Consider the following 11,820-nt stretch of genomic DNA (forward strand, 5'->3'; position numbering starts at 1 on the left):
AGTTGCCAGTGAATGTCCATGGGAGTTAGGCACCTAGCTCCCTTAGGCATTTTTGTAAATCTCTGGTTGGGTGGCAAGGGGCAAGACCATCCTGCCCCTCCCTTGTTGCTAAAAGGGAGGTATGGTCAGATGTCGGCTGTGTGTGTGCGTGCTCGCTCGTGCGCTCTCTCTGCTATCTCAGCTTTGCGCGCAGGGCGGGCTCCAGGCCCCAGCGTTCCAAGCAGGTGCTTGGGGTGGCAGTTCGAAAGGGGCGGCAGCTCCTCCAGCCACGGTGGCAGATCGGCGGCTGCTTCTTCCCTTTTGCCGTCCGCGGAGGCAGGGTTTTTTTGTTTTTTCACTGCTTAAGGCCTCAAAAACTGTCGAGCCAGCCCTGTCCGCGGAGATAGCAGACTGATTGAGCTGCCCACTAAATCCACAGACACCGTTTTCAGCAAAGGAACTTGGTCAGGTTTATTGCCGACGAAGGACAGTGCTAATGCCCCAGCTCAATAATACACTAACACCATGTATGCTCGTGACAATGGACTGGGTCAGTGAATGGCGGGACTTTCCATTCTCCCGTCATCCAGACCCCAACACCGCCTCAGCGATACCTCTATATACCCCAGTACAAACAAGTTACGTATTGCCCCTCTGACGTAGCTATGTGTCAGCTCCGACGTATCTGGGTGCCACCCTCTGATGTCCACCCATTGCCTTGTACTTGTTGGTTCGATCAAAACATCTCTAGCCATCATGGTGTTATCGTGACCTTATCTTTAGGATGGGTCAGTGTGTTCCTGTTATCTTTTGGGGAATGTGTTTGGTATTGAGGTGTTCTAGTACCTTTCTGGAATGCTTGTGTATATATTCTTGTGCATAGCACTACTTAAGAATGTGTGTTTCTGCAATATCAGCCCTGTTCTTCCCAAATTCTGTGAGCAGGGCCTCTTGAGTGTGCCTCTTGCTCACAACTTAACTTTAGCCCAGGCCTGAGACCTCGTACCAGGCCTCTGACACAAGGCCTCAAGTCTCAGGCCCTCTTTCTACTACAGGGTACATGGGAGAAGGGAGGTGAGCTCATTAGGGGAAAGGCAGAGAGCCACAACAAGAGGGAAGTATTCTGTGTTGCCAGGGACTGATGGACTGTAACCCATTAGGGTTTCTCTGCTTCTATTCTCTATGGTCCTTGCCTGGCGAAGGGAACTAGGACAAAGGGTTCCCTCAGCATTGGAAAAGACTGAAAACACCTGACCAGAAAGACTAAGTGTGCACTGAAGAATCTTCTTACCTAATACCCACAAACCTAGCTGTTCCCAAGTGCTGACCCAACCCCTGAGGCAGGGAAAGGGGCATTTTAGTGCCAGCCCTGGGTGGGTGGCTGGAGTCTGCCTGTCTTCTAGCCTGCTGTTTCAACAGCATACTTCTAGGTGCAGTGGGGAGAGATCACATCTCCTTCACTGCTGCTCCCCATTCCAGTCTCTGCACAGTGGCAGAAAGCAGCAGCATGGCTAGGAGGTGCTAATGTCCTATTAGAATACTGGCACTTCAGAGGTGACTTGGCTGCTATGTGGAGTGGCATGCTGTGTTATGCCTTGTGACCCAGGCAACATCAAAACAGTTGTCACACCCCAGAAGCGTGGGAAAGCAGAGCTTAGAGACATTGCATTATGCATCGTAGCTACAGAGCTGCTGGCTTGCTGAGGAGTTGGCCCGCAACTGCTCCTTGGATGGAGGGAGAGGAACAGAGAGCAGAACCACACAGAGATTGGGGGCTGGAGGGAAGGTATCTTTTGCAGGCAGGAGAGACTTTTGATTTTTATAAAATGCAGAGAGCTGAAAAAGCTGAGTATTTGTACAGGACCTTTCCCATTGTGTGCGTGTAGCTGCTGTTTGTACATCCAGTCATGCGTATTGAGGGCAAAATGTACCCGCAAGTCTGCAAAGGATGCCTGTGGCTTGAAAGGAATTAGGCTCCTTCTGTATGGCCATGGCACTCCACCTCTTCCAGCCTGTGACCATGTTCTATCAGAACATGGGGTTTGTGAGGGACCCATTCCCATCTAGGTACACAGAAAAGGGAGGGGGCTCCTGACTCCCTGAAATCTGGTGGAGGAGAACCTATGGACCTGGCCTACTTCCCATCTGAATTTGGGATGTGTTCTCCTTGTTATGGGCTCCTGTTATCCAAGAGAAGCACAGTGGGAAAGTGGCAGGAAGGGGGATGGCCACTAGCTCTTGCCGAGTCAAACAACCCCTTTGGGCCTCTTGGTTATGCTACAGCTCACAACCGGGTCGGAAACACTTTTCAAATGCAGCTGCAGCCTCACAAGCATCTGTGTCTGATGTGGTTACACAGTGTGCTCAAAAACCAACCCATGGAGTGCCTGGGCATGATGATCTGGCCCAGCGAGCACGGCTGCAAGAGTCCTTGTCCCTTCTTTCAGAGAACATTGCTACCAAAGTGCTAGCAACCATGGCTTTGGAAACCAGTGGCTGGGGCTGCAGATTTGCCACAGCATTTGTTATCAAGAATCGCAGGGGAGTGCCGGTAACTTCAGTCAAAGTGCTGTGTTACTGAATTTACCACAACTGTTCTGATTTTTGCTAACAAATGCCCTCTCCTCACTCCGCTGAGGGGGCAATGATCCACAGCAGCACCCTCCACGCCCGGCACCACAACCCCCAGGTAAGAGGGGAGGCCAGGGATGGAGAGGGACTGGAGAGTGAGCCCTCCCACACTTGCCCCACAGCAGTGACTCCTGGGTTCTGCGGGGCTGAGCCCAGCGCTGTGCTCTGGGTATTGCAACCTGGCGCGCAGGGCTGCAGTGCTGCTCTGTTTGGCTTGCCTGACTGGCACTGCCTTCCCGTCACAATGGAGGCTGAGGTGCTCCACGTCGCAGTACCAGGGACAGGGCGCTGGGCCCAGCCCCATGGGACGCGGGAGCTGCCACTGTGGGGTGAGCCTTGAACAGAGGAAAACGTCAGACAAAAGGGACAGTCACTGTCTGGGAGTTTTTTCACTCTGACAAACCTGCAGCCCTGCCAATGTCCAGTCCAGTGCTAGGCTGGCCCCCGTCGTGGAGTGGAGAGAGCCTTCCAGGGAAAGGCTGCAGTTCTCCACCCCATTAAGTCGGCTGTGAGCGTCAACGACGCATCAGCTGTTCTATATGGGCCTGAACCGCAGTCCCCCACATCCCCACAGATTCCAATTCCCACAGCTCCTCGCTCTGCCTGTGCAATGGTCCACATGGCAGCCCTCTTGGGTTCAGGGGCTCCTAGAACTGGCGTTTGGAGCCACAGCTCAGGCTGCCTTTTAAAATGGAGGTCCCTGCCCAGCCATGACTCGACAGACTCTGGTGTAGCAGGTTTCTTCAGAAGATGTTCACTGTGCCGTGCGTGTTCACGTACATACGGGGCCAGGCGTGTGCACGGGTTCACGTGGAGGGTGTGTTCACATGTACCTGCTTCATGCCTCTGCCAACTTCCGGATAGATTGTTTTAGTACTTACCCCAGCAGTTAATGATGACCGGCCCATTTTTATGAGCATAAGAAAAATCCAGGAACCTGTTTCTCTAGGCGGCTCCGTTTGCTTTCTGAGTCTGGTTCCAAATGCTTGGGCCCCTCAGGAGATGCAGACACAGGGAGATCTCACCCTGGAGTCTCCCTACATCAGCTCCAGAGCCGGATGGCACATGTGCAAAGCATCTGGCTGTGTAGGCCCCTCTCTCTCCGGAGCTGCTGAAGCCTTTGATATCTGCAGGGTGTTTGCTGCAGTCTCTGGCCACTTCCATCCTCCTGAGCTGCATCTGAGGCACCAAACAGGTCGGCGTGAACAAACTCTTACATACAGTGTTTGGGCACGCATTTCCTGCTGGCTCCCTGGCTACTGAGACAAGGCATGCGGCCATCTCGTTAACCCATTGTTGGCTAGAAGGCAGGATTCCCTAGAGGCCACACGGTGGAGCAAAGAGCCAGCATTAGCAGGGAGCAATAGGGCGGAATCCTGACACAGAGCTAAGCTGCCCCCGGGCTCCATTATAACCAGGAGCAGATTGGAGTCCACTGGAGTATTGGCAGGAGGGTAACCAGAGCAACAGATCGCAGTAAGAAAGTAAGAAGGTGTCTGATTGTCAGACACACTCCTCAGGAGAGTCACTGCCCCTGTCCCTGAGGATCTGAGTGTGATGTGGGCCTCCAATAATTGCTCCACCCCAGCAACACGTGTCCTACCTCCTCTGCTTGTCAGATCCATATGGATATGCTGGGCTCTGTTTCAGCAGTTATGTCTCATGGAGCCAAGTGACACCAATTGCTGCATGTAGCAGGGACTTGGTACATCTGAGCCAGTTGCTAGGATTGGGAGCAAAGAGGCAGCTGGTAGAAGCTGCAGCAGTGCATGAGCAGGCAGCGTGAGCATGGAGGATGAGTGCACAGTGGGAGCACAAGTCTGGAGTCCCAGGGAAAATGTGCACCTGTAAAATACTGCAGAGACTCAGCAGAAATGTGGATGTGTGTCTCTGATCTGTACCAGGCCCCATTGGCCTCCAAGCACAGTTCTGGGCCCGTCTGTAATGTGCTGCTGTTGAAGCAGGATATGGTCTCTCTCACACACACACACACACACCCACCCACCCACCCACCCACCCATAAAACGTGTTGAAGCAATTTCCCAAAGGAAGCACTTGCACACTGGATCCTGTGCTGGATTTCACTGTCTATTTTTGTGTTTTGAGAAGGTTGGCTACCGAGGTAGCAAAAGTGCTCAACTGTCTCCAAACTCTGACTCTCGATGGTGATTTGTGGTGGGTCATGTGCAAGGCCTTGAAGCAGGCTGATAGAGCATTTTAATCTTCTCAATATTAAGTGAGAGCCCTAGGCTTCGGTAAACTTGTGCAAGAAAATCCATTGTGGACTGAAAGTCATTCTCAGTGTGCGCGAAGATGGCACAGTCATCCACATACTGAAGATCAGTAATGGACGCCCTGAAGACTTTAGACTTTGAGCGGAGACGTCAAAGATTAAAGAGCCACCCATCCATTCTGTATTGAATGTCAGCTGACCAAAATGACTGCTAAATAGATGGAGAACAGGGTTGGGGCAATAACACATCCTTGCTTAACTCCGATTTTGATGACGAAAGGTTCTGTCTCAAGGCCATTACAGAGAACCATGGCAGTCATCTGACCTTGGAGAAGGCTTAGGACCTTAAGAAATTTTGGAGCGCAGCCAAATTTGGTCAGCACCTTCCACAGGGCATCACAGTTGACAGAGACAGACTGTGACCTACGGCAGGACACCAAGATCCAGGTCTATAAGACAACTGTTGTTCCTACACTCCTTTCTGGAGGTAAAAACTGGGTGATCGATTGACAGCACCTCAGGAGTCTGGAGAGGTACCACCAACAATGCTTCTGGAAAACACTTTGCATCAAGTGGCAAGATCGCTGCACTAATGCCAGCATCCTCACTGAAGCCAATGTCACCAGCATTGAAGCAATGGTCCACATGCACCAGCTTTGCTGGGCTGGACATTGTGTGCAGATGCCAGACTCTCACCTCCCAAAAAAAAGTCCTCTACTCTCAGCTCACCAATGGTCAGAGATCCCATGGTAGTCGGAGGAAATGCTACAGCAGTTCTCAAACTGTGGGTCAGGATAGGGGGGAGGGATAGCTCAGTGGTTTGAGCACTGGCCTGCTAAACCCAGGGTTGTGAGTTCAGTCCTTGAGGGGGCCATTTAGGGATCGGGGCAAAAATTGGGGATTGGTCCTGCTTTGAGCAGGGGGTTGGACTAGATGACCTCCTGAAGTCCCTTCCAACCCTGATAGTCTATGACCCCAAAGTGGGTCCCGACCCCTTTTTAATGGGGTTGCCAGGGCTGGTTTGCTGGGGCCCAGAGCCCAAGCCCGAGGGCTTCAGCCCTGGGTGACAGGACTCAGATTATAGGTCCCCTGCCTGGGGAGTGGGGCTTTGGCTTTGCGCACGTCCCCCACACTCCCGGGCTTCTGGGGTCCTGTAGTAACTTTTGTTGTCAAAAGGGGATTGCGGTGCAATGATGTTTGAGAACTTCTGTGCTACAAAGACACTGAAAGTATATCTTAAGAAAACTGATGTAGGCATCACAAGCTGGGAGGAGCAAGCCACCAACTGGCACTATATCTTCCATCAGGCAGTGGCCCACTTCGAGGAGAGGCGCCTAGCCCTTGAAGCTGAAAAGAGAGAGAACTTTCTCCCAGCAGGCAGCTGGCCTGCCACGAAATGTCTGTACCTACTGCAGGCGGATTTTCAGTTTCAGGAGTCCAATTCTGGGTCATCGCAGGACCCATAGTAAATCCGTGGTAGAGAACATCCTCGAACTGAGGAATTGCCAATCAATCCTTATGTCCATAGTAGGCTGCTGACCCATTCAGAGGAAAATCTAATCTGAACCCTGCACCCGCTTCTCAGTTACATCCCCCGTCACACCACACAGCCCACATCCCAGTGCATACTGCGGTATACATGTGTTATCTCGTACATCCAGGGTGGTGCTGCCTAGTGAGCAGAGCAATGGACTGGGGTCCAAAACGCCTGGCTACTCTGCCAGAATGTGTTCAGCTCCTGGTGGCAGAGAGAGGTGGGAGGGTAGCAGAGCCCATGAGGGATCATTATTCTGTGAAAAACTTTGGTGATCATGTTGATACAGCCTTGCTTCCTCAATCGGAATTGGTAGTAGCACATGGATCTGAGGCCTCATGAAGATCAAAAGATGGTGCATAGCTGACATGTCCTCTCCCTTTTGCAGGCCTCTTCGAGCCAATGGATATGATGTATGAGCTAGACAGGAACGTCCAGACAGACCCTTCCCTGACGGAGATGGTGCAGGTGGCCATCAAAATCCTCCAGAGAAACCCCCGAGGATTCTTCCTGCTGGTAGAAGGTGAGAGCCAGTGTCTCCAGACTACCAGTGCCCCGTGAGGCTGAGCGTTCCATCCCAGCTTTTCAGGGGTGAGAGCATCCCATGCTGAGGACACGGGCCTGTTACTTGAGGGCTGCTATTGTCTTCTGACCTGAATGTACCTCTCTGAGAGGGTGATGAAACAGTTCTGGAGTCGAGTGACAGTGGGCAAAACCCACCCCTTTGCACCCACCATTGCTTCACGAGTCAGGAAAGGAACTGAGCAAGTTCCCCAGCCATTTGCCCTACAAGGGAACAGATGAAAATTGCTTTGTGGGGAGAGCCTAGTATGTAGGCAGTGGGTCCCAGAGCCCATGGCTCCCAAGGGAGAGGGAGACCTTGGACATGGGTAAATACCAGCACTGGTCTGATACTGGCCCACAAACTCCTAGCTTAACTGCATTAGCCTCCCTTTCTAGCATCTGAAGTGCAGGTAATGCTGGCCCCTGATTACACCTTTCAGTCAAGAGAAGTTGGTTTCCTTTACTGGCCTGGAAGGGGGAGGAATGGAGGGCTCATGGTAAGGAATACTCACCACATCAGAGCCAAGACTGTAGCCTAGCAACTCCCTCCATCCTCAGGGCTCTAGGAGGTAGAAGTATCCCTGCTGTGTGGGTGTTCCTTCTAATAGTGAGTCTGCTGCGTGCCCTGGTACCTCAGTCAGCACGTCCCTTGGGAAGCAGCAGGAGACGACTCGGTTGTGGACGTGATCCTCAAAGTGGCTTGATAGAAATGACAATGTATTTCCCTTGCTCTCTCCCTGTCAGCTCCTTCCATCTGTTCTCCAAATAACAGCTCAGACCTATTGTGCCGCACTGTAAAGTGCGGTAAACGTGGTTTGCACCTTCCAGAGCAGCACCCGCCACAGGCCAGTGTTGGACAGGAGAGTGGATTGGTACTGGCCTGGTGCAGCGAAGAGGAAGGATATTGGACTCCATAGACCACTGGCCTGGTCCAAGATAGCAGGAAGCAAGAGCACAGCCAGGTGTGATCTGTTATTGGTGATTCTCAGGTTTCTAGTCCAACCAGTCCCCTTCTTGCTTTTCCCTTTCCAGGAGGTAGGATCGATCACGGTCACCATGAGGGGAAAGCCAAGCACGCGCTGTATGAGACCGTGGAGATGGACAGAGCCATAGGCCAGGCTGGTGGCATGACGTCACTGGAGGACACGCTGACCGTAGTCACTGCCGACCACTCCCATGTCTTCACCTTTGGTGGATACACACCCCGTGGCAATCCCATTTTCGGTAAGGGTTTAACCCATTGGTTCCCCCCACAAGCCGAAGACCCGCCAGTCTCCAAATGGTGGCACCTGGACAGTTACTGCTGGAGAACTGTTTGGCATCGCTGCCTTGCAGGATTGACAAAGCCTTGGCTGGGATGATTACCTGGGGTTGGACTAAATGACCTCTTGAGGTCCCTTCCAACACTGATCTATGATTCTGTGATGTCCCTTGAAACAGCAGTGATTGAAATGTGCCCAGTGTCAGAACCAGGGCAAAACCTTTGGCAGCTTTCCTAGACTGTAAGGTCATTACAATCCTCTAGTCTGACTCCCATGTAACTCAAGCCTGAGAACTCCCCCAGAGAGTCCTGCATTGCACCTGAGCCCATGGCTTGCGGCTGACCTGGAGTGCATCTGTTTAGAAAGACCTCGAATCTTGATATAAAGACCCCAAGTGAAGGGAAAATTTACCACCTCCTAGTTATTGGGGATGGATTTCTAATCACGTCATAAGATCCAGCTCCTGGATCCCTGAGCCCATGGACTAGAACCAAACCCCAGTTCTGAACACCCCGAAACTCTCTGGGTTTGAGGCCTGGATTTCAGATGTACTGGAGCTCCTCTCTGCTGCAGCCCAGACTAACACCATCCATCCTGGGTCGAAACACAGCAGCTGTTTAGCTAGCCCAGCAAAATGCCCTATTTCTCCTTTCTGATGGAGTGGGGGTGGGGGAGTAATCGCTTTTAGTGGTTTTAATCAGAATTCAATTTGTCGGCAAATGAGAGGCCCAGTCTGGGCCTGCCAGCACAGCTGTGGGTAGGAGCCTTGCAACAGTCGGGATGAACTGGAGCAAGAGGTTTTCAGAGGGGCAGAGTACAAAAACGAGGCTTCTTTTGTTAAGAAAATAGAATCTTAGAATCTCAGGGTTGGAAGGGACCTCAGGAGGTTCTAGTCCAACCCCCTGCTCAAAGCAGGACCAACCCCCAATTTTTGCCCCAGATCCCTAAATGGTCCCCTCAAGGATTGAGCTCACAACCCTGGGTTTAGCAGGCCAATGCTCAATCCACTGAGCTATCCCTCCCCCTGCTGTAAGGGTTCCAGTTGCACATGAAATGAGTTCACGCTCCAACTCTTGCCAAAGGTTCCATGCAGTCGATGACCGAGGCGGTCAGGATCTCAGCTCCACATCTCCAGAAGGCAAGACCTCCAGCAGCACAGCACCATGCTGCAGCACCGGCACTGCTTGCTGCAACACATTGGGGTTGTCTGGTTGGGTCTCCCATCCAAATGCTGGCCAAAGCTGACCCTGCTTAGCCAAGGAGAGCTGATGAGCTTCCAGTGGGGTGGAATGGCTGCATGGGCTATGAGCAGGCTGGACTATAAAAAATCAAACCTTTGACTGCCTCCTGAGTTATTCACCCCTGAAAACTGGCTGTAGTGACTATTTCTTGTGCCACACTTCCCCTCTCCCTTTCTCACTTGGGAACCGGAGCTTGGTCTCTTTGCGCATGTGATCAGCCCCAGGGTAGCAGAAGCAGCACTGGCTGACACTCCAGTCAGTGTTCTTGGCTAAAGAGAGGATTGGGGTGAGGGGCTGGAGCAGATAAACTAGGGAATCCTGGAGATATGCCTCCCCAGCAGAAATACTCTCTGGAAAGGGCAGGATTGGAGTCAAGCATGACCTCTTCTGTAGAGGAGCGATGGTTACCATCCCTCATGCTAACCATGCTCCTCCCCGTGCAGGTCTAGCACCGATGCACAGCGATGTGGATAAAATGCCCTTCACCTCCATCCTGTACGGAAATGGCCCCGGGTACAAACTTGTAGCTGGAGAGAGGGAGAATGTGTCCGCCGTGGATTATGGTGAGTTTGCGGGGGCTGGCAAGATGGGGATGGGTGGGGGGCACGTGTCAGGGACCAGCTAATGCCACTGGGTTCATGTGAAATACATTGCTTGTCCCAATCTAATTCCCAGTGAGACAGAGTCCATGTTCCAAACCCACTGCCCCTAACAGGGGCACCACAATGGTGCACTCAGCAGAGAGGCCAGGGTCTGAGTGGGCCATGGAGACTGAACTCCCTCCCCTCTCAAAGGTGGCCTGTCATGTCAGGATGGAAGCTGGGGAGGCCCCTTCCTCAGTGGATAGTGGGTGCCAATCTCCAGCCTGGTGGTCTGACTCCCCAGTCTCTTACAGCTGTTTGTTCTTTCTTTGCAGCTCATGCCAACTACCAGGCCCAGTCGGCTGTGCCCCTGCGCCAGGAGACCCATGGGGGTGAGGACGTAGCAATCTTTGCCAAGGGCCCCATGGCCCACCTCCTGCATGGAGTACACGAACAGAACTACATCCCACACGTCATGGCCTATGCCGCCTGCATTGGCCAGAACACAGACCACTGCCGTTCTGGGGCCCACCACAGCATGGTGGGGCCTCTGCCCTTCCTCTCTACCCTTACCTCAGTCATCCTCCTCAAATTCTTGTTTTAAAGTCTCGCCCTGAATCAGCTCACTTCCTTCGGTCATAGACCAGGGGTCCCCAGCTGTCTCAGATAGAGATCTTGACCCCATTCAAAGACGGATCTTGGAACCTGTCTCGCCATATGATATGGGGTCTTCAGGTTTTAACCACATTGGACATAATACCAAAGCTTCCTATGTCTCTTGCCTCTGGACCCACCTGGCCCCCGAACCAGGGCAGCTGGCCTGCGGCCATGAACCACTGTTCAAGATCATTGGGGTGGGGAACAGAGTGAGCGGCTCAGTTGCTGTTGACGCTGCTGGACGTCCCTTGTGTGGATGCCTGGACTCCAAGTTGGCTTCAAGAGCTGGAAGTGTTGGGCTGTTTCTATAGCAATAGCCTGGACTGGTTCTGTGAACCTAAAGGCAGAGACACACCGGTTCAGGCTGGGGCAGACTCTCTTGGGTCCAGATGTTTCATATCTAATAATGTTTTCGTTTGTCTTAAGCTCCCCTAACCCAACTCAAGCAGCTTTTTAAAAGCATCAGAAGAACAAAACTCACATATTGGGAAATGTTCTGTTCTCCTCCCATGGCTCCTGATTATGTAAATAGAGGCTTCCTCCCCTGGAACCAAAACCTGGATCTAAACTTTTGAGAGAAGTGGCTTTTGGAATCTGAATTTTGGCTCCTTTGTTCATCTCTGGTTGATGTTTTTCAGGCATTGCGGTGCAGCTGCTGAGCCTTCAGCTCTGGTTGCTCACACATGCTGCTCCCTACGGGCTTCTAGAGTACCTTGAACAGCTGAGTGCACTACAACTCAGTGGCTTCCTGAGATTATTGCTCTCCTCCTGCTGGCTTTCATTTATGACTCTTGGAATGGGGGTGAAGCTGTTTAGAGCCTGGAGGGCGGGAAAAAGACCTGGTTCGTTAGGCTATCAGTCACCCAGAGAGAGGGGGCAAGACTTCTCCTCCCACAAAACTCCCTAGCTTGGCATTGAGTTGCAGGAAGGAGGTCCCCTGGAGGAACATGGGCCTGTCGGAGGCCTGTTGGGGCCGGTATTCCTGCTTGGGTTTTTATTTGTATTATTATTTATTCTTTTTTAAACCCCTCCAAACTGGGTCTTAATGTTAAATTAGACACTCTTGCTACTGCCCTGTGCCACAACCCTCTTTTTATTTGTGCTGAAGTGGTGACTAAGAGACCCCGTCATGGACACC

General features: G+C 52.2%; 1 protein-coding gene across 2 annotated transcripts in view; it reads left to right on the top strand.

Moving 5' to 3' along the window:
* Positions 1–11,136, top strand: part of ALPL (alkaline phosphatase, biomineralization associated) — a 73,701-nt gene extending 62,565 nt beyond the window's left edge. For both annotated transcript variants that reach the window (XM_037881342.2, XM_043531795.1), the window contains 4 exons: positions 6,766–6,900; positions 7,974–8,165; positions 9,888–10,007; positions 10,361–11,136. In XM_037881342.2, the coding sequence (XP_037737270.1) occupies positions 6,766–6,900; positions 7,974–8,165; positions 9,888–10,007; positions 10,361–10,629 (716 nt within the window). In that variant the 3' untranslated portion in view covers positions 10,630–11,136. The remainder of the gene's footprint in view (positions 1–6,765; positions 6,901–7,973; positions 8,166–9,887; positions 10,008–10,360) is intronic.
* Positions 11,137–11,820: the final 684 nt, after the last annotated feature.

Source organism: Chelonia mydas, chromosome 18 (genome assembly GCF_015237465.2).
Source record: "Chelonia mydas isolate rCheMyd1 chromosome 18, rCheMyd1.pri.v2, whole genome shotgun sequence".
NCBI lineage: Eukaryota > Metazoa > Chordata > Testudines > Cheloniidae > Chelonia > Chelonia mydas.